The sequence below is a fragment of the Hippoglossus hippoglossus genome, chromosome 10 (genome assembly GCF_009819705.1).
Source record: "Hippoglossus hippoglossus isolate fHipHip1 chromosome 10, fHipHip1.pri, whole genome shotgun sequence".
NCBI classification, from domain to species: Eukaryota; Metazoa; Chordata; class Actinopteri; order Pleuronectiformes; family Pleuronectidae; genus Hippoglossus; species Hippoglossus hippoglossus.
Genome location: NC_047160.1, coordinates 21,563,812 through 21,591,709, shown reverse-complemented (window position 1 = coordinate 21,591,709; position 27,898 = coordinate 21,563,812). Strand labels below are relative to the sequence as shown.

The 27,898-nt window shown below is 40.4% G+C and overlaps 1 protein-coding gene and 1 long non-coding RNA gene across 2 annotated transcripts; one reads left to right on the top strand and one right to left on the bottom strand.

Annotated features, from left to right (window-relative positions):
* On the bottom strand, nucleotides 1-17,950 carry LOC117769275. The gene is made up of 3 exons (XR_004615189.1): nucleotides 17,820-17,950; nucleotides 9,752-9,754; nucleotides 1-59 (listed from the first exon to the last, which is right to left on the bottom strand). It is a non-coding gene; the product is annotated as an uncharacterized LOC117769275 (long non-coding RNA).
* cxcl14 (chemokine (C-X-C motif) ligand 14) lies at nucleotides 17,762-27,567 on the top strand. Its single transcript, XM_034598087.1, has 4 exons — nucleotides 17,762-18,143; nucleotides 19,957-20,062; nucleotides 24,183-24,296; nucleotides 25,296-27,567. Exons 1-4 carry the CDS (start codon nucleotides 18,080-18,082, stop codon nucleotides 25,309-25,311), a joined length of 300 nt encoding a protein of 99 aa, XP_034453978.1. The 5' UTR covers nucleotides 17,762-18,079; the 3' UTR covers nucleotides 25,312-27,567.
* Nucleotides 27,568-27,898: the final 331 nt, after the last annotated feature.

The following is a 27,898-nucleotide window of genomic DNA, read 5'->3' as shown; positions in this document are numbered from 1 at the left end:
ACACACACACACACACACACACACACACACACACACACACACACACACACACACACATACTTATAGAATTACCAAGCTACCTCACTCTGACGTACACTGTATACACACTCTAGGGACAGATAAATACTTATTATACAGTGGATTACATGAGGGTGTATTTACAGTGGTGGCCGTACAAAGTGCAGAGGAGTTCCACCGTAGGTTTAGAAAATAAAAGCACTTTGGTTCAGGTTGAGTTTCTGCTTTTGGTTGCATCTTCAAGTCATCGTGGATTTCATCCGTATCAAACCAAGACAAAAATCTGAAAACCTTAACAAAGTGCTGTGAGTAACATCAAATAAATACAGATTTAATAAGACTGCAGCGGATATGAGAGGATAAGAAACTGCAGGACCAGATATTTATCTAAATTAGAAGGCTGCTTAGAGAGTGCATACCTCTGCCTCGCCCAACGCCCTATCTCGCCACATTAAAGAAAGTGAAAAAGAAATCGTTGATCTGCCCATTTCTTCCAATCTGCTCTTTCTGGGTCACGTGACGCCCCTCCACGACATTTCATGGAAATCGATTCAGTTGTTTTTGCTCATTCCTGCTAACTAACAAACAAACTAACAAACAAACAAAATGCAGATTGAAGCAAAACCACCGATTGGCTGAGGTAAGAAAAACACCAGATACTTTTATTTAGAAAACAAATTAAGTAGGTTATCAGTACATTTTTAACATTTGTGTCTTTGCAGATCCGTTAATTAACTTTACATTTCTTCGTTGTGTAGATAGAAAACAATTCTCTCTGCACCATATTTCCCTCATATTATTTGAGACAGGATTGCAGCTACTGGCAGTTGTGAAACCAATATTCAGGTTTGGCATAGGAGAGGATAGCAGTACACTAAAGAAAATAAATATGAGCGCAGACTGTGGGGTATATACAACATACAGTATGTGATGGTAAACAGTTTTTTTTCCTTGATGCTCTTTTAGGAAATGATGCCTCGGATCTCATCACTAAGAGGATTATATACTCGGGAGAAGACTCTGATATCTTGGAATCACTACTGGGGAATTCACAGGATGCTCATAAATCCCTCTGTCGCTCTCAGGGCACAGGACGACTTTAGAATGTGAATTTCTCATAAATACTGAAATATAAAATAAAAAAACATGTGGATTGAGTGAAACAGTTTGAAGGGATAGTTCATGTTATCATCATACTTTTTAAGCCCCTTTAAAAAAGAAAAGGAAATAACAACAAACAGCTTCACAGTCTAAAGTCACATGGAAAAACTAAATATGTGTGAATGTGAAATGAGCAGTAAAGTAGCTCCTCTCCTCATCACGGAGTCTGTCCATGCTGCAGCTGCCCGAGGCGACTCACAGACACACATCTGGCCCCATCTGGCTCCGGCAGCAGCCTGCGGTGCCCTGTCATGGGACGGCAGTGGCGGGATGGATCAGGTCGTTTCCTTACTATACCCGCCGCATCCATTCACCTTGTTTTCTCACCCCGGGGGCATCTGTGCTGTCTGAGAAATTAGGGAGTGACGCATCCAGTGCACCTTCTGTTGGGATTCATGGCGCTGTGGTCCGACCCATCACGTAGATTGCCGAAACGATAGAAAATGCCATCGCACAGAGGAACAGTGTCACTGCTGGCCTAATCAAGAAGATGAATGTGTGGTGAGTGGCTGTGTGCGATGCATCAGATCATCAAACTTAACTCTGAGTCATTCTCAGCCGCCCGAATGCCATTTACTTAGTACTAGCGCAGAAAAGTACCTCGTCTGACCTTCACAGGCATGAAGCCTCTGGTGCTGGGTGCAGCTGAGTTCAACATGTGTCGAGAAATTTCAGCTGTTGACAGCAACATCCCATTATGACACTTAAATTTTAAGGATGCACTCTCATTTCCACATTCCAGTATTTCCACCCTGATCTCATGGTCTCAGTGGGCTGAAGCTGGCCCATGTTTTTCTGTTTCACATCCCACTCAGCCAAAAAACGCTCAAATACAACATTTCTCTGCAGGGTTTTGTGCAGTTTATTCAAAACCACATGCTCGTGTGGGTTGACCTCCCTCGACTTCCTTCTTTCAGTCAATCCATTGACTGTCTCGATGCAAAATATGTCGCAGAGACGATAATAAAGATTAGACGCTGAATGGCCCTGCACTGCCATGAATCCCACGTAGACCCAGCGAGCAGCTAAAAGTGTGTCATGAAAAACTATGCGTGCAGAGTGGGCGCGGACCGCTCCTGACGTCAAGCGCTTTACAGAGTTGTCGCAGGGGCAAAGAAAAGGAGGCTTTGTTCAACGCCGAATTGTTTCCCATCCAACGAGAAGCCACATAAAAGCGTCAGAATGACTCAGAATTAATAGAGATTCACATTCAGTCATCATAGCTGGAAAAGGAATAACAGAGCTCTGACTCTTTTGTACTTCCTTCTGTGCTTCAGACGTTTTGTGCTCTTTGGCCTCTTGTGACTCATCAACAAACATGATTATGAATGTAAGCGGTGGACGAAAGTATCACATTGTTGTGCATCTCATGCGTAAAGCTTTGTGTCGTTCGTGGTTTAGCTGTCTCCAGAGCTGCCTACGTTCCCTTGTATTCCATGAGCCTCACACAGAGCAAACTTTCAGGAGTGGAAACTCATCACGTCAACTTTTTATCCCTTGTAAAAGATCAAAAAAATCCTATTTTGCATCCTTTTACTATCTACACTGTTTGTCCTTTGAGGGTCTGGAACATTTCTGTATTCCATCAACACTCAGCACAAACGAGTGAATTCTCATCCAACACTGTTTTATTCACATTAGCACAGTGAATAATTGGCACATTTTCAGTTAGCATGATGTAGATATGCTGATGGAAATGGGTCTGGTTTGATTTCTTAACCATGAAATTGCTTCTTCATCAGTCAGCTATGTTACTGTGGGAACTCCAGGGTCACAGGGACCAGCTGATTGCCCTCAAGTTGGCCGGCTCGCCAACCAGAAGAATCGCTACAGAAATCAGACGGAGGACTCAGAGGACACGGGGGAGGGGGGTGACGCAATGAGGGAAGAGAGCAAGGTCCGACAGAGGCTGATGGAGAACAGTGTATCTCCCTCTTGGCATTATGGGCACCGTGAGATCATGAGAGAATAAGATGGACCAGTGAGGAATCAGAGGGAATTTCACGAGTGTAGAGTTCTGTTCCTGACACAAACATGGCTGCAGGAAGACATTTCAGATCCCATTGCTACCATCCACATCTTTCAGAGGGTCCAGGTGGAGCGGAGGGAAAGTTTCACCTGCGATCTGTGGGGTTACGTCCATACGACATATCCTGGGAGTTTTACCTGCTGACTGTTCATGCAGCGCCACCATGAGGATGGCATTTGTCTTTTAGGGTGAAATTAATTATTACCCAGTCGGAGTACAATCTTGTCAATGAGTATAAGTGTCTCACCGAGCTGCTACCATGGACTTTTACTTTGGAAATCCCAAAGTTCAGCTGTCAATCAGCTGTAGAGACACTGGTGGTTGTTATTGCTACTAACTACCCAGTGTGTGTGTGTGTGTGTGTGTGTGTGTGTGTGTGTGTGTGTGTGTGTGTGTGTGTGTGTGTGTGTGTGTGTGTGTGTGTGTGTGTGTGTGTGTGTGTGTGGTCAGCACTATTAGGCCACTGGACATCTGCCTGGCCCGTGTTTGCAATCCCAAGTAGCCTGAGCTGAACAGCGACATAATGAGGGTGCAAAGCAGCTGGTCTCTGTGTGGATGTGTGAGTGTGTCCCTGCCTTTAAATGTGGACACAAAGCAGTCATTAGGTATGTTTGTCTCTGTGTGTGTGTGTGTGTGTGTGTGTGTGTGTGTGTGTGTGTGTGTGTGAAGTAGATAGTCAGGACACAGAGCAGCCTTTATAGACAGAACGAAATTCCCCCATTCCTCACTGAGAGAGCTGAAAACAAGGGTCTGTGTGTGTGTGTGTGTGTGTGTGTGTGTGTGTGTGTGTGTGTGTGTGTGTGTGTGTGTGTGTGTGTCAAGGTGTCAACCCTGTTGCACCTATGGGCTTGTACACAGAGTCGTTCCTCATGTGTGAGGTACATGCCTCTATGTGTGTCGTTGGACTCTGTGTCTCATTCACAGATAGTTTTCACCACAGGTCAGCAACAGTTGCTTGGATGCTGGTGGTGTTTGCTCGCCCACACACACACACACACACACACACACACACACACACACACACACACACACACACTCTGAGTTTAGACTGAGGCTGCAATTTTATGCCAAAGTAAAAATCTCAGCACAGCCAGTGGTATTGTGCAGTGTGTGTTCTTTGTAAAGATTGAGGAATAACCAACTTCAGTTGCTTGCTCTGTGTTGCTCTGAGTGAAAGATGATTCTGTGAGTTTTGTGAAAACATCCTTCAGCTCTTGAAGTTCAACCGATTGACAGAATTTCACTTTAAAACTAGTTTCATCTAAATATTGATTGATGTACAAATTCTATCAATACGGCAACACTGTGCTGTATTGAGTTCAGTTGAATCACAGCAAGGAGTTTCTGGGTTCGGACCGACGATCAGCTCCTGCCCTTCTATGTGGAGTTTGTTTATTCTGCCTGTGTGGGTTTTTCCTTCCAGGTACACCAGCTTCCTCCCACAGTCTAAACACATGCAGCTTAGGAGAACTGGCACTTTCCTGTAGACGTACTAATAAATGAATATCTTTGTTGCTAAGTGTGTGCCCATGACATGATGTGTGACAGCTACTAGTGCAACACAAAAAGGTGCAAACTCAAGCAGGATTATGAGACTGGATGCAGTTACTCTCCGAGTCGTTGTTCAAACAAGAAAACATAAAATAGAGAGGAAATGTAGGAACCAGAATCATTTATTATCATTTTATTTTTACGATTTCTTACATGACAGGGATGTCGTTATAAGAAGAGACTCCTCAGTCAGCTTACCTCCTCCTCCTCTATGTCCTGCTTTCCTGTCTCTTGTGAACCAGTTCATTCATGTTCCAGTGTGTTTGTGTGAGTGGAAACAAGTGAATAATAACTCTTCACTCGTGCAGGTGAAAATAGATACTTGTCTCTTACATGTCAGGGCAGTTTGAAGCTGCAGCTCAGTTGCATCGTTCTTCATCTGTCGTCTTTCAGAGTTGAAGATTTGAGTAGCAGGATGACGGAGTTAATCACTTGTTTCCGTGAGAGACAAGAAGACATCTTCAGTCCATCACAATCATAGAAGGCCTCAGGTGTCAGTGTGCGTACTCACAGCTTTCCACCAGCGAGTCTGTTTACCAGCATATGCTTTGTCCTCTGTGTATAAGTGTGTGTGTGTGTGTGTGTGTGTGTGTGTGTGTGTGTGTGTGTGTGTGTGTGTGTGTGTGTGTGTGTGTGTGTGTGTGTGTGTGTGTGTGTGTGTGTGTGTGTCACACGTGATTAACAGGCCCTGGGTGACATCATTCTGAAGTGGGCCTCATATACCTTAAGGTCATTGTGGTTGGAGTTAATGAGCACAAACAGGTTAATAATTAACCAGCCTCATCAATACCTAATAAATGAACACAATGCAAAGCTGCTGAACAATTCCTCAGCCACGGAACTCAAACATTTAGAACCAACGTTTTAACCAGAGACTCTATGTGGTGCAACTAATATAATTAAATGTTGAATAAACTATTTCTTAAACTTGAAGGAATCATGAAATCATGTTTTATGGTTGTATGAGTTTCACAGTATTATGTTTGTTCATCTTTTTCTCTGCCCTGTCATCATTTGGCCTTAATACTGGACATCTTATCTCAACCTCAGCCAAAATGTTCTTCACATTACCTTTAAGACTAGTTTTTCATCTTTTTATTAGTTAACATTTATGAACACACAATGTGTCTTGTTTCTTCTGGTGTTTCATTTTTTTTATGGCAGAAAAAAGTCATTAACATTGAAATCAGAGTGGCACAAACATCCGTCAACTTAAATTCTATCTAGCTGCACCAGATTGCTCAAGATATCAGTTCCCTGAATTTGCCTGTTCTCTCCATCTAGATCCATGAATTATTCCCTGGGAATAAGGTTTAAATGTCAAAAACATCATATTTCATCATGTTAGACAAAACAAATCCTGTATCCGCCCTTTGATCCGGATCTGTGCTATAAAATTGAATAAATCCTTCCCTGACCCATGTGATATCCTTCCACCAAGTTTAATGGTCAAGTTGTTTTGGGGAAATCTTGCTTACAATCAAAAAACTGAGTAGGATGAAAACATAAGCTCCTTGGCAGGGATGTATTTTCCATATAGTGCTCTAATGTCAGCACATCATATGTTAACTTTCGTAATAGATAACTCAGTTGCAGTGCGGCTGCAGTACATCACAGAGAACTCGCTCTATTCATTTAGTTTCTGTGTCATCGTCTGTGCCAACACCACGTATATCCTCGAGCTCCAGAACGAGTGGCCTTTCTGCACGCGTGATCTCATAGCTATTGCTTAACATGACACGTGAATTATTCAGGAGAGCGGTCACGTTTCCATGGGTGTGCACCAGCATTAGCTTGGTGACCTATATCGTGTTCTCGGCCTTGATGTTTACGTGCATGGCCACGGTCTGAAAATAAATCTGTCACCATTGTTCACCGACCACAATTGAATATCTGTCGGATCAGGTGATGGACAGTGTTTTGTCCCATATTGTCACATTGTACGATATAATGTTTTCACAGTGTCTGTCTTGTCTTTCATGAGCGACGCTGACAGGCAGCTCTGTTCAAATGATCAGGAAATAGATGCAAATTCATTTCCATGATGACCCCTGTGTTTTGGACTTAACTCTGAGGCCTCGTAGTTAAAGCATTCAGGAACGCTGGAGGTTTAAGGTCAAGTCAGTGAATGTTTGTGGCTGATGAGCCAACACGCTCCATAATTACTGAACACATGAGTTCTGTCAGAGGACGACAGTCTGATCTGTATGTTTTCGTTGTGAAGTCTTACTTGTTTGAAACTAAATCTGCCAGTTGAATGAGGCTGCTTATGATACATGTTAAACGCACTAATTTATCAGTTTTATCACAACAATATATTGTAATACAGCTCAAATAAATGTTTGCAAATGCTAGAATTTGGCTTCTTGCTGAGATCTGCACAAGAAGATTCATAAAACTCTACATTCTGTGGAACTGTTTATTTTGTTTGTTTTTGATGGCCAGACCCAGTAAGTCCAGCACAAGTCTCCTCTACTTTAAACAAACAGGACAATGTGTCAATTAGTTGACACATTGAACCATTCCTTTAATTTCACTTTTTTAATGGCAGGACATTTAGACCTTGACGACACTTCTGCAGATATTTTTTTTAAACGCATATTTCGCATTCGATTTATCGATTTAAAATCTCCAACAGAAAACACTGTGTCCATTTTGTTTGGCGATCAGTCACCACTGTCCTTTGTCGGGGATGAGCTGTGGTTTCTCACTCGCTTCATTGTTTTGAAACAATCAGTCCGATCCCAGTTACATTGCATCAAATTTTGTTTATTATTCATCCGTGCTCACATTATCAATTTATGGTCAACAAAACATCTGGCTAAACTTTATAAGAAAAACAGGATCTCGGGGTCAAAAGACAACTCCCTCGTCCCATCATATCCACCTGTCTCTCAGTCATTTTGACCTACCACTCCTTCCTGCCTTCCTGTGACCACAATACATACCAAGAAGACTTTAATATTAATAATCTTAAATTACATATCGGTAAATAGTTAAATCAAATAATTATTTATAATTTAAAGCAACAGAAAATCATCCTGGTTATTACTCACTGACTCACAGAGAAAACATCAAATCATTTAGTTTGATTTTACATGACTGGACTGACCTCATGAAAATGAGTCCAATCAGCAGTAATCACTGTGAATCACTGTGAATCACGGAGAACACCGCGATCAGATCTGGATACAGACAGAAGCGTGTGGTTGTTACTGGAAACGGTAAAAACAGAAGAGACAAAAAAAAACAGCCCAGATAGAAGAATGATTGAACTACATGATTGACTGAAGTAATTTAGATGAGACAGTAATGATGATCTGAGGCAATGAGGGCAGATGATAATTCTTAGTGACAGTTCAACATGAGTCAGACTGAGACACTACATCCTCCCTGTAGAGACTGAAGGAGAGTTCAGGGAAGCACACTTACTATTTTACTATGAATAATAGGGCGGTAATGATCTTCATGCTTAGAATGAAATTTATACATGTACTATATTATAGGACATTTTGTTTATTCATAAAACAGTCAGAACAGTTTTAACAAAACAGGCTAAATGTCCTGTCTGTAAATAGTATGTACATTGTCTGTATATTATCTGCACTAGTAGAGTGTCACCATTACCCAGAAGCAGATCCCTTGTTTGTGCTCACTCACTCAGCCAAATAAACACAATTCGTATTGATTAAATGATTCTGATCATAAGAGATATTGTTAGTATCCACTTCTTTGTTAATGTTTGCTTTTATTAAGTTCTCTGAGCATATTTTTGTCGAATCGATTTGGGGATGTAGTTTTTGCTGTTATTCATGTTGCCATTCTCTGACCAGGATCTGTATTAAACTGTGTCAAAGGATTTAACACCATGTGTCAAATGTATGAAACTCTATTTCCATTAAACCTCTTCTTAAAATGTTTGTGTAAATTTGTGTTTTTTCTGATTTGTTGTAAAAAAGCTTAAATCATTGATATGATGTTTGCAGGTCATTAGATTGTCGGATAAGAACCATGAGATTCCTCTTTGTGCAGTTGTAATACCCACTTGGCACCAGTAGAGGTTATTAAAAGCCATCGATCACTTGGTTTACCTTCGGAAAGTTTGTATGAACCAAACTCTGTAGGTGAAGAAGAGAAAGGGAACTGATGGGTTGTGGTTCTGTTTTCTGAGTAACATATCACTGGTATGGAAGGAGTGGGACAGTGCAGCGCTGTGGCCAGAAACACACGCCCTCAGATGTGTGTGCTTGCATGTGTGTGCGTGTGTTTCATCTCCATGAATAAACATTGTTAATCTCATGACAAATGCAATCTGGATTACTGTTATTTCCTCTCTGGATTCAGCCATTTAAATGTTTTTAGGTCAAGTCCTGCCTTGATTTCTTATCTGTGTGTTCCGCCATTTATGTCCATGTAGGATTCTCATTTTCCCTTTTCTGTATAAATATATATATCTTCTCTTCAGCTCTGTAAAACCTGCAGTTTAGGAAGCATGTTTTGCCATTTAATCCAAAATCAGATCACAGTATTGGTATCAATTTAACTTGTAGAAACACATAAAGCTTAATTTTGCACAAAGCTAAACAGCCATACAATACTTCACACAAGTAACAACCACAAATCATGAAGAGAATGTGTGCAAACAAATTCATTTATACGATGTCTGAATTTTTTATTTGTTTTCATCTGGAAATCCAATTTATTTAGTAAATTATTGCTCAGTAGTGTCAAGATCAAGTTGCAGACTGACAATCCATGTTATAGTTTGTATTCTCAATTCATTTGAGGCAAAAGTTTTGTCTTTTACGACTCTTTAAATAACAGCATAAATAAAAACATGTGATTTCATCTACATTTCTGTGGATTTGATCATAATTGAAACTTGTGGATGAGTCAACTTTATGCAGGTTGTATTTTCTCACAGACACAGATTGTGTGTTTCCACCCTTTGTTGCGATCTGATCACACTCATATATCAAATCATATCAGAACGAGCTCTGTGTGTGTTTACACTTTGAATGAACTTGTGCCTCTATAGATAAGACTAAGATTTGTATCTCATTAAAGCAGCGGAGCTTGTTGCACTCAGATAAACTTTGACTGAGGCTTCGAGTTAAAAGGGAAGTGCACTGACATGACACATTGCAGTCGGTGTGTAAATCTCCTCTTCCTTCATTTAGAGACAGAGTTTGTGGAGCAGGTCCGGGCGATCGACAAGTCAGTCTCAGCTGTCAATCGTGTTTTTATAGCATCAAGTAACTAATTCAAACCAAACTTAACAGAAAAATGAACACTAGAACAACATCAGTGCGACAAGAACCTAAAATGACAGAAAGCGTCTTTGATAAAAATGTATTTGACTGTGTGGTTTGTGTATTTTGACCTGTTAACGTGGAGGAGGTGGGGTTTATGAGCTATACAGCAGCCAGCCACCAGGGGGTGATAGTTACACTCTGGCTTCACTTTTGGGAGCTGTCATGTCGTCCATATTTATATATAAAGTCTCCAGATCAACACTTAGAAGAAATCCTTTTCTCTCACCTGACATTCATGTTATTGTCTGTTATTAAACACTAAATCCTGTTTTCCCCTTTCCTCTGTTCAGTTTAACGTTGCTGTGTTTTTATTTCATCGTATAAATTTCCATACCCAGTCAGCTGTGTCCCACATAACCTGGATGTGAGCAGAGCTGTCAGTTTTCAGAATCGGCCTCAATATGGTGTAAAAGAAAATTACATAACATCAACATAAGCCAGGATCAGTGTCATGACAACCCTCAAAATAGGACGAGTCCTGGGACTGAACATGTGCTGCCTTCATGGTGAATGTAACTGCAGTCATGATGGTGTCGTGGGGTTTTTTTCCCTGTTGACCTAACGTCTCTGTCATCAGGGACCCCAGCACATATTTACACACACGCTCAAATGGGAGTTTGTAAAGGCGTCGTTGAGATCCAAGTTGTTGCGTAACAGGATTTACCATCGTTACTGTAACGGAGAGGAAAATAAGAAAACATATTAAAAAAATACCTTTCAAAAATACCTTTCATGACCTGAAGTTTGCTTTAATTTGTCCATTAGTGAGTTTCAAACATGCTCGTAGGAGGATTTTGTTAATTTGGGACAGGCTAGCTATTTCCCCCTGTTTCCAGTCTTTATGCTAAGCTAAGCCAACTGTCTGTAGCTCTGTGTTTAATTGACAGACATGAGGATTGTATCAATGTTCTTGTTTAACTCTCCACAAATAAGTGAACGTCCAGAAATGTTAAAATATTAATTTAGCTGACTTGAGATTGATTACTTATTCAACTAGTTTGACATTTCTGTACTTGATTCTTATTTCTCACGTTTGATTGATGTTTATTGGAATATGAATTTTCTTTGAACTGTCTTTTTGAACATTTAAAACTATTGTCTTCAGAATCTGACAATTTTAGGACTTGTTAGTTTTTGTTTTAATTGCTGCCTCATGAAGCACTCTCTGATCTGGATTTTGAAAACATTATCATTATTATCATTATTTTCTTTTAGCCGGTTTCAAGCCTTACTTTCCAACCACTCTTTTAAGTTTTTTAGAAACAACAGTCTCTGTATTATTGTCCCTCTACACGTATATTTTCAAAATGCTGTGTTTCACCATGGCGAGCTCTCCTGTACGTTGTCCTCTGGGGACATTATATGCACTCACACACTTCTCTACGGAGAATACATGTCAAAACAGATCGACACTGCGTCTCTCTGCTCTGTGCTAATGGTCCGTCTGTTTATGTATTAACTGACATGGATATAAGGGATTTCAAGGCACACATATACACACACACACACACACACACACACACACACACACACACACACACACACACACACACACACACACACACACACACACACACACACACACACACACACACACACACACACACACAAGCTATGTCTTTCTAAAGCCACTGCAATCCAAACATACTACAACAGATGGTGTCTCCTCTGAGGTGATTTTATGTCGCTGCACCAGACTAACCTGTGTATATTATCCAGTCACACTCAGGACTGTATAAGGAAGAATAGTCTCTTTCAGCGTGGAGTCGTCGTGAGCATAACTTCAACAGAAGAATTTCATTTTGAAAGTATCTATGGTGTGTGGAGTGTGTTTGTTAAATAAATAAACCAGGCTTCACAGACAACTGTTCTGGATTCAGTTTTTTATTTCCACATTATTTCAAAGAGCCATTGTTCATCATTTGAAAGTCTCGTCTTTTGAGTAGATTATAGAAACGAAACTCATTGGAGTTTGGGGAAATTCAGCTTAAGAGGCAATTGCACAAGTTGAAAATATAAAGTTACCAATGTTTCTGTTAAGTTCTGAAGCTGAATGCTGCACAAACACACACTGTGCACATACAGTAGGTGAGCATGTCACTTTTAATAAGAGTAAAGGAAGAGAAAAGTCACTACAGAATGTTTAACAACGTGTAGTTAGTGTAGTTTTGTGCTAAAAGAAAAGCAATAACAAACAAGACGGAAATGGACCAAATGTTCCAAGGAATCGTGACATTAATGGTTGTGTTGTGATAGCAAGAGTAAGCAAAGGGAGAAAAACAAATCCAAGCTGCAGTCATCCTCCTCTAACTACACACTCATCCTGTCACCACTGAAAACACTGCGATGTGAGCGTTTAAAAGAGCATTTACATCCCTGCCCAGGGCAATGAGCCCCCCCCCTCCATCCTGACCCAGTCACCTGAGAGGATTACCCTCCAGCCCCTGCCTGCCTCTTTGACTGCTTGCACCTTGTTTGCATACCTGTCTGTCTGTCTGTCTGTCTGTCTGTCTGTCTGTCTGTCTCCTGTGTGTCCGTCTGTCTGTCTGTCTGTCTGTCTCCTGTGTGTCCGTCAGGCTGCTAAGCTGCTCAAAATGTGTGGCTTCTTCTCTAATAATCTATTGCAGGGAACCAACAAAAACAAGGCCACTGCTGAGCATCTCATTATCATCAGCTGTCGCCTCGCAGCATCTGCACGTCTTCCTGTGTGTCCGTGTGCAGTGTCTCTACACGCCTGCGTTACCCAGCACTTACAAACCATCATTATTTCAATTACCTTCAACACCTGCCTACCTGTCTGTCGTCTGCCAGCTGACCCGTGTGCATGCAAATCCTCCACGTTGTCTTTCAATCACGGCCTGTTTGCCTTCGGACTGTCACAGGAAACAGGGGCTGAAGGGAAAACTCACGGAGAAGATGCAAATAAGAAGAATGCTAATTTACAAAAGATGTAAAGCGTCCAGCTAAAGACAATTGGCCGAACGAAAAAAATATCACTGAAAATGCTATGAGAATACACTACCTTTGATTAACAACGTATATAGTATCATTTTGGACATTTCCAAGGCTTTATTACAGATTGCTATAAGAACTGAGGAACTGGGATAGATTGTATAAGATGGACAACATGTCTGCACTTCCTAACCCAAAATGAAGCCAAAATATCCCTGATACGAAGGCGGCCATCTTGCACCTGAGACATGATTTGCATGTGCAATGGCGATCAGGAAAATGGAGCCGCTGTATATTTTACAGCATCAAAGAAGTAATCAGACCCAAAATTGCTGGAAAAATAAACAACTGAACAAATATGTGTGATGAGAACGACCTAGTTCGGTCCATGACTCACCCATTAACATGGAGAAGCCACCAGGATATGATTGAGATACATTCAGATCTGATGTTTTCAGCAGTGGTAGTTGCAGCCAGTGGTTGTTTATCCACTTGTGAACATAATAACTTACAGTTTGTCTCTCTTCTCCAGTTTCCCCTCGTCTCTCTGTCCCCTCATGTATCATCCCAAACTAAACAGCCCCAATACACTTGACACACCCTCTGCCATGTTTGACTCTCAGGTAAATGCATCAATTTCTCTGTGAATTAGTTTCTGCACTCGTTGCCAATTGCACTAAAAGCCATTAGATGCTGTGCAGGTTGGCTCAGCAGCACAGATGGAGTTTACAATCTAGAGTAAGCAGTCCAGATTTGTGTAAGGAGACATAAGCCTGCAGTCAAGTTGGAGGAATTGTAGAGGTTCCTAAGGACATGGCAGTGAAGCTAATGTCTTACTTCATCAGTTAAGGGAACAAATATTTTCATGATGCAAATTCTCTGAGCGTTTATGTGTTTTTTAAAAGTACCAGAATGAGAGAGATCTTTGGAAATCCGTTGTGACAACAGAGTGGAGGTTCTTTTAAGTTGAAGGGATCAATTAATCAGTTCGGTAAATGATTCATGAAACAAGAGGAAATGCAATAAATATATGTCCATCCATCTTTCCATCCATTATCTATACCATGTATTCTTAAGGGGTTTGTGGGGGGAGCTGAGGTACCTGGAGGAAATTCACTATGACACGAGAAGAACATGTGAACTCCAAACAGAAAGACCCTGAATGAGACAGGATTTGAACCGGGAACCTTGTTGATGCTATATTTATAATGATCAATTTTATTTGTGTTTCTAGTGATCTATGAGACATTTACTGTCACAATAAACCAGTACATTTCCAGTACGTCTCAGTATCTGGGCCATTTGTATAACCGCCATCTTGCTGTGCTGCAAGCTATTGGCGTGTGACCATTCAGCGTTGTATGAGGGAGGAGCTACTGGCAGATATGCGTGATTCTTATGTGTGATAACGCACAGAGCCTCACTCGACCTCTGATGATGGAGGTGACGTCACATAAACCTTAGCAGACCCTCGTATTCTCTCTGAAAGAATGACACAGGCTTAACAAACCATCTGGTGCATTAGATTAAAAATGTTTTGTATTTATATAGAATAGTGGGCAAATGGAAATTTTGACCTGGTGATAATGTGAGAGGTTGAATCAGGTTCACCAACGTTAACAAATCAATCCAATGCCAACCCATCCAAAAGTTGCTGAACCTCATGGTGGCGCTAGAGGAAAAGTCAGGGGAGCAGAGCCATTAGGATTCATTATCTGTGTTCCACAGCAGGCATCCGTTGTCAAGATTCAGTTAAAGCCCAAAAATATCTACTTCAGGGAAACAGTATAAATCAGTGGATCATGTTGAAAATGACATCATCTTGGGATTGTAAATGTTGTAAAAATATCATCCAGATATTTCACTCTGGATCAGAGCAATGTAGCGACCGACCAACATTGTCGTACACAGATCTATTCTGTGAGCTGAGTAACTATAAGACCAGGCCTAAATGTGAGCGATTCTAGGATCAATAGAGTTGAATGAAATCTAGTTAAATGAGAACACACTCAGAACATGGACTGATGTGGAGGAGGAGAGAATAAAGTTCATCATATTAACAACAGCTGCTCCAGATTTAGAGATTAGCTCCAACATCTTGAAAGCATCTGTTAAACATGTGGTACAAGCATATTATATTATATCTATATATCATGGTCTACTACTGTTCTCTGTATTTTATTGTGAAAGCAACTGAATGTTTATACTTTTCTATTACTAATACTAATAAACCAATAAACTAATATATATTAATACAACTGTTGTGATGTTCTCTCTGTCCTCGGCACCAATTGATCATAAAATAAATCATCTTTGATTGGCAGATGTGATTTTCATCATGTCAAGTCTGATTCCTATTGGCTGAGATCATCTGTTGTTTAACTCCTTCAGTCTCTGGGATCTAATGGATGAAGACAACAAATGTCCGACTCGTTCTCGGCCTCTTCAGCTGAAAACTGGAACCGACAGCTCACCCGTGTCTTTAATACAGAGATCAAAAAAATAGTCTGGAGGGTTTCACACAGTGGAAATGTGCAGCAGGGGTCACGTACTTCCTGATCTGTCCCAGTTCACTGCGACAGATTTGCTGGAGTCATGTCTCATGACCTTTGTTCACGACTACAGGTTGAGAAAGTGGGATTGGCAAAAATTGGATTTCTTTTTGTATTTGGCCGAGACTTCAGGGTTTTCCATGTTGAGGCTGCAACGGAAATTTATAGCTTCATATCGTTAAATCTTCACCTCTTGTTTGTGTTATAGCCTCTGAATTCAACACAGTTACATCACCAGTCCTGAAGTGACAATAAGACAGATTCATAGCTGATCTGCTCACTGCTCAGACTGCACGTACAGTACATACATAAAACACACATTGGATGATGTGTTACAGATGTACATGCTTGTACTCGTGTAGATACACACCCAAATGTGGACATGCTCGCAGGAACAAGTTGTACACACACACTCGCACAGGTCCGTGCTGTGGACAGACGTTTCATGGCCGCTGATTTGAGTGATGACAGCAGCAGATTGTATCAGTGTTCAGGTCAGCAAGGTGAACGCAAACACACACACACATAGCAAGAGAGTGAACACACTCACACACGCACAAACAAATCCCTCATGATGCAGGACGGTGATGAAGGCTGTTTAATCCGGTGGTCAGAGCGTCCCAGGTGGGAGGGGTCAGAGCCTCTTCTCAGGGCTATCTCTTACAGGCCAAAGGTTCAGCCTGATGCCATCACCAGATACAATGGCTGCTTTTATTTATATACAAAGGAACTGCATTCACAGAAATAACGCCATGGCTCAGTTTTAAGGATCTGAAATGAAGTGATGCCCAAAAATATTGATTGACTATGAAACAAAACCATGGATTCAGTCAAATTAACTGATTTAAAAATAAAATTCAAAGCAAAAAGGCTGCAGTATAAAACATATGATGCTCTTTTAATTAAAGGAGTTAATATCTATCATTCTGTAAATTGGATTAAAGTTATGGCCCCTAATGCAACTGTGCTCTTACTGTTCTGAGTCTACACTTCCACATTTCTGGCTGCAGCTGTTTTTAGCCTCACTGCCTGCTCAGTAAACACAGACACAGTGAAGATTGTGATGTGTTTAGCAGCTAAAGAGACAGATATTTCCCTCAGGAGTTGGAGGAAGTAAAAAACATTTCATGACGTTCAACAGGCAGCGAGAGACACAACTCCAAATGAAGCATAATCACATTGCTGCTCTGTAACTACTGGAAGTGTGAACAGGCAGCCAAAAAATGTAAAGTTCATCATTCATCACATGGTATTTTCAGAACAAAAGACGGACGGCATGATAGACCCTCAATAGTGAAGCCAAAATATCTCCCCCTGGTGGCTGGCTGCAATATTGGTCTTAAACTGCCTCCTCCATATTGGTGTTGTTATTTGATGCCATGGAAAGGTTGACATATGATATACCTACTAACATAGTTATGATGCACAGTGTAAGAGGTCATGTGGAGGGGGGGGGGCCGGGCTGTGAGTATAGTGTGTGTAGTTCCTCTTTAACCACACACGTGATGAACACAACCCTTCAAAGATAATAATTTTACATTCCCTGCCTTCTTGTGTTGTGGTTTATCATCATCCATCATGTTTGCTGACCTGTAATCCAGATGGAAACCACAGAAACTTGTAACTGCACATGGATCTCACAGAAATCTCAAATAAATGATGATGTTGTAACTTTTAAAAGCACTGATTGAGAGTTGCCTTTACTGGCCTTAGGTATTTTATTGTAGCTATAAATTACAGTTGTCACCATTCAACCGTCCTGACACCACATGGACCTTTTCATCTGTGCTTCACTGTTTTGAAAAGTGACCCGACAGACTTTAAAACCCTGAAACTGCACATGCCAACCCACCATACAGAAGAATCTCTTTATAATGTAATTGTAACGTTGAAATGTCCAATACACTCAATACTGCGCGTAAATGTCGCCTTTCCTCTGACGTCCCTGAAGTTTTCTGTCACTTCTGATCCAGTGAGACGTGTAAAATACAGAATCAACACACAGCCCATCAGAGCAGACGTCACTTCACTGGACAATATGAGTATTTTTCTGTTTTTCCATCCCCTCCCTCCCTCCCTCTCCACGCTCTCCACTTGTGCCTCTCTGGACACAAGTGTTTGATTCGCTGTCTGGCCGTGCATGTTAATGAGAGGGGCGACAGCGGGCTGCTTTTAAAAGAGCTGCTGCTGCCTCGCTCCACACAAACACACACAGAGACACACACACACACACTCACTCACAGAGAGAGAGAGAGTGATTGGAGATTCATCCAGGCGCTCAGGACGCACAGACGCAGTTGCACAATCAGAAGCTCCAACGGGCTCCAAGCAGCAGAAGACCCTCAGCGCGCCTCCACTTCGGCTCCATCCAGCTCTCACTGCAGGCGGATTTCATCTGCTCGTCATAACACTGCCTGTCGTGTGAACGTTTTTTGTGCGTGGAGAACCGGATTTCGAGGAGCCAACAAATCCATCTTTTTTTCGTCTTGACTTCTGAAGACATGCAGCGGTGCACAGCGGTGCTACTTGTGTTAGTGGTGTCCTTGTACTTCCTGAGCTCAGAAGGTAAACCACACTTCTTTTTTTTTATTGATCTGAAGCTATGGAACTTCTGTGGAGAAGATGCAACTGAAAAACAAACAATGCAGATTCTTTTTCACGCCATGTTTCGTTTGTTCTGTGCGCAGGAATAAGTACTAAATAATTTTTAAAAAGTTTGTTTGAATCATGCGTAAAGTTGCTGTCAAAGAACTCATGTCCAGCACAGGGTTGCAAAACTTGATTCAGATGCGTCTGCTTGCATGTTGATGCCCATCACAAACAAAACACACAATCCAGGGCTTTGTTCTCAATGATTTAATCTTAAATGTCTCCAAAAACAGATTGACAGCTTCTTCAAACTAGATTAGAGTGATTGATGCAGCTCAAACCTCAGCATGAGCCTTCAGTGTCTGTGTCTGTGCCACATATGGTCTTCACTTGTCTGGAAAGACAAGTGAAGACCATATGTGCCTGAGATCTTTAAAAAACAGTATTCATGGAGCCATGTGGGAGGAGGTGGAGGAAAACTGATGGAACCTAATGATCCTTTTTCTCTATATTCTTCATTTTCCAATTTGTTCCTGCAGCTGTCGAGTTTATGAGGAAAAGTATGTCTGTATATGGAAGATGACCAATATTAGTATTTGTCAGCTGCTTGATAAATATTTCAGTAAAACATCTTATGTTTGGTTAAAATGACCACGAACTTGCATTTGGGCTAAATTCCCAGTGATTAAATGTATTTTGTCAGATTGGTTAAGACGTTGTCTTTCTCACCATATCATCATTATATTGGTTTATAAAGTTATGGACTTGTGCCATCACATAGAAGGAAGAACAAAGAAGTCATGAAGTATTTGGATTTGGAGCGCAGACCCCGTCTCTTATCTAACTGTGTGAAGTGTTGCTGTTTTTCCCGATCACACATTAACAATGGTTGTGTGGTTTTATTGTTGTCCAGTGTGTTTGTGGCACCACCGCTTGGCTCGTGACAGATTTAGAGGCAGCAGTCAGGACAGATTGCAGGTGATGGATGAAGGAAACCTTGAGCCAGGTCATCACCTCCCATCACAAAGATACAACCCAGGAAAAAACTCATTTCCTCTGCCTTTATTCTGCAGCAGGAAATGAAATAAAAATAGCTGTAAAAACTGAACCCGGAGAAGATGTTTGATTGAAACACATCAAGATCCTTGAGGAGGGAGACATCATGTAACCTTAGTTAAAAACCTGCTTGCTCCCTGCTCTGGGGTTTTAATGGAGAAAAACAACACAATCTTATGAAAGCAGGACTTGCAGGAGAGTTAAAGCCACAGGTTTTCTCTGTCTAATGCGAATACAAAACATTTTTGTTCATGAATCATCTGAGCTGCCACATTAATGTCAAATCAGTTCATTTTGCAGATTTGCAGACAATAGCTTCAAAAGAAGAAAAATCTTTTTTTGTTTTATTACTTTTAAAACATGTTTGTATGTGACTATGTTTCCAACTTGTTTGTTAGACATGAGAATCTGTTGCAGATGTAAGCCCTGGTTACAATAATCCTCCTCGTCAGTGTGTATTTTACACTGATGCTGATGAGTGAAAGCCAATTTGCCGTCAAATCACTAAGGATTGACTTTTCTATCTGTTCAGAGACGTTTCTGGAAGTAATTATGACACTGACTGTTATAATCTGTCACACGGTTCAGTTTCCAGATGGTCGGTTTCCATTATATCACTGCTCCTTCTACAGCTCCAGAACCAGAACAAATAGAGTGAAGTATAAAACTCATGTTATGAGGAAAATACAACGACTGAAAACGATATGATCACACCCATGTGTTTTGTCAACAGCCTACAAGTGCAGGTGCACCAGAAAAGGACCAAAGATCCGATATAAGGATGTACAGAAGCTGGAGATCAAACCCAAACACCCGTACTGCCAAGAGAAGATGATATTGTGAGTCAGAGTCTTTTTATATTCTTTCACTCTATTTCTTTTATTGTATTTTTCCTCATGTGTGTGTGCTCTCTCTCTCCGCCTCGTCTTGTGTACTCGTCCTCTTGCTCGATCTCTTGACATTTTCCTCCTCGGTTTGTCTCTCAGCTCCTCCGGCTTTTTTCATCTTCTCACATTCCTGCTTGTCCCCCCCCCGTCTTTGTGTGTGTATACTACAAGGATGTTGTATTTGTCCCTGCTTGACACGCAGATATACAGTTGTAACTGTGCCATGACTGCACTCCAACCTAAAGAAATATTTGGCAGCAGTATCATAACATCTTGTCATCTGTGCTCAATACACTACGGTGGATGTAGAGTGTAATGATGAAGTTGTGATTTAATTACACCACACAGCCTGGACAGGGCGGGTTTCCAGAGCTCTCCACTTGACATGGTGGTGAAAGGCTAAGCTTTATATTGTATGTCTCATATCTGAGGTTACATACCATGCATCTCTATTACACTAGAATGCCACTAAGACCCATGAATTCATCAAGCAGCAGCAAAGTTTACTCACGAATATCAGTTCCCTTAAATTTGTCTAATTTGTTTCATTGAGATCAATAAATTGTTCTAAATGTCCAAAACGCCCTATTTCCCAATGTTAAAGAAAGATCTGTTCTACAATGTAATGGGTTCTTTCTTGGCCCATGTCCCATCCTTCCACCAAGCTTCATTGAAATCCGTTCAGTGCTTTTTGCGCAATCTTGCTCACAATCCAACAAATAAACAGACATTACCTCCTTTGCAGAGGTAATGATGCAAACATAAAAACGGTCATTAAATGAAAACAACCGATCATCCCAAAAGTGTAAGTCTGTTTATCTGAGGGTTTGTTACCCACATTCTGAAGCCTAACTTCCAGCGTATAGCTTGATTCAGGATTGATAGACTCCACAGTTACTGTTTGATTCTCACACTCTCTGCATCTGTGACCCATGAAGTCACAGCCTGAGCGCACACACAAGCCATTATGTTCAATTTGAGCTGTTAAATGCAGCATGATGAAGAACCCTCTGAGAGTTTCGAACAGATGTGAAGTAACCTGTGGCTCAGACTCCAATCCTAAACAAATAAAGCTGCTCCTTACGTATACGTTACTATTTACAAATTGTAACATAGGACTTTAAAACCTTTTGGGATCAGGTCTCATCCAGGGCGAGAAACGAGAGATGTGATCTCTGCTGGAATTGGTTTGAAGTTTCATGTCAAAGCTGCAGGAAAGAAAAAAAAAACAAAAAACAGATGGTTTGTTATGTCACTGGAGTCAGTGTTGTGTTTGAGACTCACACTCTGCTGCCACCTGCTGGCCACTTACAACACGACATGGAGAGGGCAATCTGGGAGACGGCCGCGGATTGTGTAGATGTGACTTGAATAGATGAGTTAACACAAATAATATTCTTATATATACTTTCCTTTATATCATAAACTGTTTATTCTACTTCTTTAAAATGTCTTATTTATGTATCCACATTACAATGTTTGGTTCTTATACAGATACATATAATAATGATGAAGATGATGATGAAGAAGAATTGGATTTCTCCTTTTAGACATGTTTGGATATAAGAGCAGATAGAAGCTATAGCTCTATTTCAGTGGCATTTTCTTAATTTATAAACATAGGGGTGTACAGATAATTAAAGAAAAGTGATCAAATGAAATGGATATTGATCAAATAACTTATATTTTGTTTAATGCTGAAACTATTATTTGATTAATCTAAAAAGAAATCTGAATTAATTTAATATGCAGCAATTTTGTCCAGTTACTCTAATGTGAGGATTTATTTTATCTATTTTATGCATCTTTTTTAAATTTGAAGACGTCCCCTTATTGGCTCTGGGAATTAAAAGTACAGTATAACGGCAGTAAAAAGATTAACTATACATGTTTTTGTCTCTGAGTGTGTTATTCAGTGAATGTAGGAATCCATTTGGTTTGGTCTGTGCTGACCCTCAGGTCTGTGGCGTATGTTACTATTAGTCGAGGCCGCTCTATTAGCATGAGATGGGGGCCACCAGCTGTTGGTGCCCAGTGAAAAACGAGCCTCTGTGGGCTCCAGAAAGCAACAGAAAGAAAGTGAGCAGGAGAGAAACAAGTGAGAGAGTCCCCCCCCCCCCCCTCTGGCCTTTGTTGTGGCTGTTTGGCTTACGGTGCCCAGTTTGGCATTCTGGTCGACCACTTCGGACCACAAACACACACAAGCTGAGAGCCACCGAACCTCCCAGTTCTCTCCATTTTCCTCTTGTTTGGCCTCTAAACTCAAGTCTTATTTCCACTTTATTTTATTCTTCGTCTTAAATATCACTTTTTCTTTTATTCTTTTTACACATAATGTTTTGTTATTTATTGGTTCTTATTGGTGCTCTTTGTTTTTATCACTTGTGTTCATGTCTGGATCTCACCATCGCTCTCCTTCTGCCCTGTGTTGTCCTTTTGTCAGATGAGGATGAAATCAGATCCTTCACTGAAGTAAAACTCCATTATAAGGACACGACATTAGAATTAAAACTCCTTAAAAAACACAGCTTTTATCAGCAAAATGTATTTTGCAATGCACTGATTATGCAGAATACCTCATTTATAGTTTAATAACATATATAATTGTCACGATTATGCATTTTAATCTTGTAGCTGGCAGAGGCAGAGATGATTCTGGTTATTTTCCTCTTTCAGTTTGAATTAATTAAGCATATTCCTCCGAATCTAAATGTGAAAAGCAACTTGCAGGTGCAGCTGTTAAATACATGTGGTCAGGTTTCAGACTCAGTACTTCTCTGTTACACGTAGTGGAGGAGCAGAAGTAGCAGAAAGTGGAAATACTGCAGTGAAGTACACTCGACTACCATCTCTTCTTTTCTTCCTCGTTCTCTTTCTGCTCTCATTGTTCATCCTTCTCTCTCTGTGCTCATCAAACACGTTTCCAACCACACGAGCCTTTAGAGCCAGTGGCTGCACTTCAGCTGCTCAGGTGAATGACAATGAGGAGGAACCCGAGCTCAGATTAAAACCGTCGTTAACATCGTGGATAAACGTTACTTCTATGTTTATTACAGCCTCTCGCATTCCAGAGCATGCAGACAAAAAGCACTTTCATGCTGTCTCTGTCAAACACTCACTCAAAGCCCAATTCCTCCATCACAAAACATGTGGAGCTGCCCGATGAACCTCAGCAGCCAAACAAAGTGACGGCTGAATGGGCGATAAAATGCAAAACACTTTAATCTAATTCCTGGAGCCACTGAATGCAACATTTTTATCGCAAGTGGAGTCTTTTCTCCTCCAGTCAACTCATTGAACATTCATGCTCCTTTCCGAGCCTTTGAGTGTGTCGCTGGATGAAGAGGCCCCGCGGCATGGTGGCTGCTTTTTTCCCACATTTCTCTTTATTTTTAGCCTGAATACGCCACATGCAGGCGGACTGTCTCTACCGATGGCTTCAGCAGAGGGTTACAGACCGACCGACCGATTCAATGAGCGGAGATGTCACCTCCAAAGTGATGCTTCGCTGCCAAGGAACTGGCCTCTGGGTTCAAGCTGATCTTTTGAAATCTGAGAGCATTTGACTTTAAAATGTTATTGAGTCCCGGTGAAGAATAGCAGCTGAAATGTGGAGGAAAGCCGGTGTCAACCAACATTCTACAACCTGTCCCGTTTCTATTCAACCAGTCAGACTGACATTTTTACTCTATTCAGTTTGAGGCTTTTGGGTCTCTCAAACTATTCATGTCAACACGGCTGTCCAAAACTCATTGTGCAGCCCGATCAAACTATTTTGCTCTCATGTGATTACGTGAAATGTTTTTCTATGTTTTTCACCACCGCACCAACAAACATTATACAGTGATAAACTGATTTAGCTGATTCTGGAAGCTACAGGGGCTGCATCTCTGAATGCATGATGATTTTTATTCATTTCTTATTTGAATATAAGCACAAATTGCCTCTCTAGTCTTCTCCAGTACATCATCATTTATTCAATAAAGGTTTCGTGGTGGTTTGTAATAACGTTGGATTTTTTGGGATTTAACCATCTCTGTTTTTCTTGTTCCTTCCCTGCTCTCCTCTGCAGTGTGACGATGGAGAACGTGTATCGGTTCAAGGGGCAGGAGTATTGTCTTCATCCCAAACTTCAGAGCACCAAGAATCTGGTCAAATGGTTCCGCATCTGGAAGGACAAGCACAGGTGAAACCTCTTAAACCTTCTGCACATAATCTGAGCATAGGTTCGTTCAGAAGCAAGTTCATGGAGCGTAATGTGACCTTGGGATTTTCAACACCTACCATGAGGATGCAACAAACTCAAGTTTGCATTTTAAGATTTCGTACACATTACAATTACATTATTTAATATAAATAGTTTTAGGACAATGCCCTGACAGGACAGAGGAAACTATTTATTTACAAATGTGTCCTTAGCTAAATTGAACATAGTAGTCAGTGATCATCTTTAATGTACTAGTACTTTTATACATATTTAAGACTGTTTTGCCTTTTCTAGTTAATACACAATGGGCAAAATAACACAATCAATCACCTCTATAAATAGAAACAATCTAATCAACAGTGAGCATGTTTGTCCAGAGGTAATGTCCACTCTAAAGCCCATCAATCAATATATCTATCCATTATTTATACCTCTTTATCCCTTGAGGGTCACAGGGGGGCACTGGAGCCAATCCCAGTTGATATTGGGTGAGAGGCGTAGTACAACCCGGACAGGTCACTATATCAAAGATCCAATCATCCACATAATTATTCAAATTAGTTTTGGCAATTTAAGTCTAGGCATAAACTTAAAAGACTCATATCTGGATGTTAATATCTCTTGCACACACCCACAGATACCCTTTCACATCCCAGCCTCTCTTATCACTTGACTCGGATCGTGTCCAGTGGTTTTTCTGTGATGTGTTATTGATTTGTTTTGTTGAAACTCCTCCTTTCACCTTCTCTCTGACACGAGGAGGTCGGAGGTCAGGGTCAGACACAGACCAAAGTCCTGTGGAGAAGGTGATGATGCAGTTGTGATGCAAGACACACTTCCACTTGATCTCAGGGGGTTACAGAGAAATCAAACCTACGCCCAGACTAAAGGAAAACACCTGACAGCAGCAGAAGATGATCTTAGACCAAAATATTTGAAATCACAGAAAACAATAACTCTTTTTTGTTTCTTCCTCAGGGTGTACGAGGCTTAAAACGTCGTCAAACCCAGCACACGTGGATGGAGTGAGACTCAAAAAAGATGCCGCCACCACCAGAACTGTTTTCACGAAGTACAGGATGTTAAAATGTACTTCTCCCTCTTCTGCCTGAGATCTGTCAAACGCACTAAGAGATATCTTTAGTTCATGTATACGCCGGTTGGGCTCATTTTAGTCGGCCATCATCGTAGCTGCAGTCACTCACCACTCCAGTCTCTCACAACTGTAGTTATACTTGTCGAATAGTGGACGAGATGCCGCCATCTGTGTTCAGACAGCTCTAGGTTTGGTCCGATGTGATTTAAAGGCACTTCTCTTTTGCTTTCTATGCTTCTTTCAAAACTGAAAGAAGGAGAATGTGTCCTTCTAAAGAAACGAGCGAACCTTCCTTTGACAGACGCAGCGTAGGTCTTTCTGTTGTTAAGATTTCCAGTTCTCTGTATTCAGTATGACAGGTGTAATATTTGTACAATGCCAACACACTTAGGATCTGGTCACCTATGATTAAAAGGTCGTAGATGCAGCGATGAAGGTTCTCAATGAATCTGATTCCCTGAAAGTGTAGAGCAAGAGGCAGTGGTCACATATACACTAATACAGATGCTACTATTGTTCAGCCTCATAGAGATCTATCACTGTGTGTGTGTCTGTGTGTGTTAATACGCTCCGTACTCGTCACGTGTCAAACAAACACACCACTCCCAACACGCGTGTTCCACTAAACATGCATTGTTTACTCTCAGTAGATATTGAAAACACAAATTGTTCATATGTGCCATTCCTACATAAATTACAGTCTGTGGATTAGGGTAAAGAAAACTAAAAGATTATTATATAACACAAAGAAATCAAGACTGTGCAGTTTACATCAACAAAAGAAAATCAGTTTCATCCTTTCTTTTTCTTTTAGCTCCATCTGTTCAAACAATTAATCTTCCACAAACTGTCTATGTAAGCATGAACCTGTGACAACATCCTGAAAGGGCAACACGTGATATTCTAATCTATTTGTCATTGTGAGCTATAGTATCCCAGGAAAATATCCAAGCAAACAAAGCTTTACATATTATCAGTCTGTCCAAATTCTCCAACATGAAGCTCATTCGTTCCTACTGATGATGTAAATCTTTAAAAACTCGATCGCTCTCCTGGTTCAAGCTTAAATTCTGTCCAATCAGTGTCTTCAAATATGGTCAGTCAATATTTTAAATAACTTCCGACTACAAGTGCAGCTTGTAGATGTTAGGAACTATTTTCACTTGTGGATTTATACATATTTGGTTATTTATGGCTGCACAATGACGTCTCCAAATAAATCACAGTGTCCTTTAATTATTATTTTCCATGGTAATGAATAACCGTATCAGCCAGAGCAACGGTGGCTCACTGATGTGTTTACAGTTTTTAGACCCAGACAAATTAATGATATCAGGCTTTGGATACATGGAATATTCTTTCTGTTTGGGTTGATTCATTGTTGTTGTTTGTTTTCATTTGATTGTTGTAGACTTTAATAAAAATACAGAATATTATTCATCTTTAACTTTAAAACCAGCTATAGGTTGTGTTTTTATCTTATTAAAATTGGATCAGTGTCCCAACATTTCATTTTAGCTCAGAAAAAGGACAATTTGGCTAAAAAGCTAAAATCATACTGTTCTGATTTAAAACAACACGTTACTTACATAAAGCTTATATTTAGACGTATGCCAGGCTCTTCATTTGTTCTGTTAATACTCGTTCTACTGTCTCCTACAACCAAGTCATGATTCTCTGCACTGTCACCTTTAGATCTCCTGAACAATACTGTCATCGTGTTATCATTTCTTATGCTGTGGATACACTTTGTAATAATGACTGTTGGGCGTAGTTTTGTTGCCAACAAACAGAATTCACACACAAATATATCTGCATGTATACAAAATAAACCCCATCACATTTTCTTTACCCTTTGAAGAATGTGCATTACTCTTGTTTTATATCTTGAATATATGAATATATATAAAGAAAACATTTTGTAAATGGACCAGTACAGCCTATATGTTAGTGAGAATGAATTCACCTAAAGACTTTATAGTGTCATGTATATTGTATCGCTGCATTAGAGTCATTTTTTTGCTTTTGTTTATTTAAATCTTTGGTTTGGTAACATATTCGGAGGGTGCATGTTTGGACTGGCCCACCTAACACACAGTTAGACGTTCCACTGAGTATAAAAACGATAAACAGCAATAAAGTGTCTGTAGAGCAGCTGGTGTTTGTATTTTATTTGTTGAGAGAAAACAGTTTAACAGGTGAAGTAAAGAGGAACATTTAAACTTAAGTGTTGTGAGGCAAGCAGTCCACCAGGTGGCGGTATATACAAACTGACATATTACTGTGAAATGAAAGTGAAACAATGAACATTCATATTGATGCTCATACATATTGAGATATTATAGATAAAATAAGTCACTTTTAAAGTTTAAAAATCTTAATAACACTAAATAATATCTGTGCTACATTATTGACTTTTCGTTATTTTGGCTTCAGTTATAAAATCACTTTTTAAATCAGAATTAAAGACTTGTTCATATTTGTT

What these genes read in the sequence shown, in the direction of transcription:
- cxcl14 (XM_034598087.1), top strand. Translation starts at nt 18,080, where the DNA reads ATGCAGCGGTGCACAGCGGTGCTACTTGTGTTAGTGGTGTCCTTGTAC. An exon ending in GTACTTCCTGAGCTCAGAAG is followed by an intron (nt 18,144 to 19,956) that starts GTAAACCACACT and finishes TTTTGTCAACAG; the next exon opens with CCTACAAGTGCAGGTGCACC. An exon ending in TGCCAAGAGAAGATGATATT is followed by an intron (nt 20,063 to 24,182) that starts GTGAGTCAGAGT and finishes TCTCCTCTGCAG; the next exon opens with TGTGACGATGGAGAACGTGT.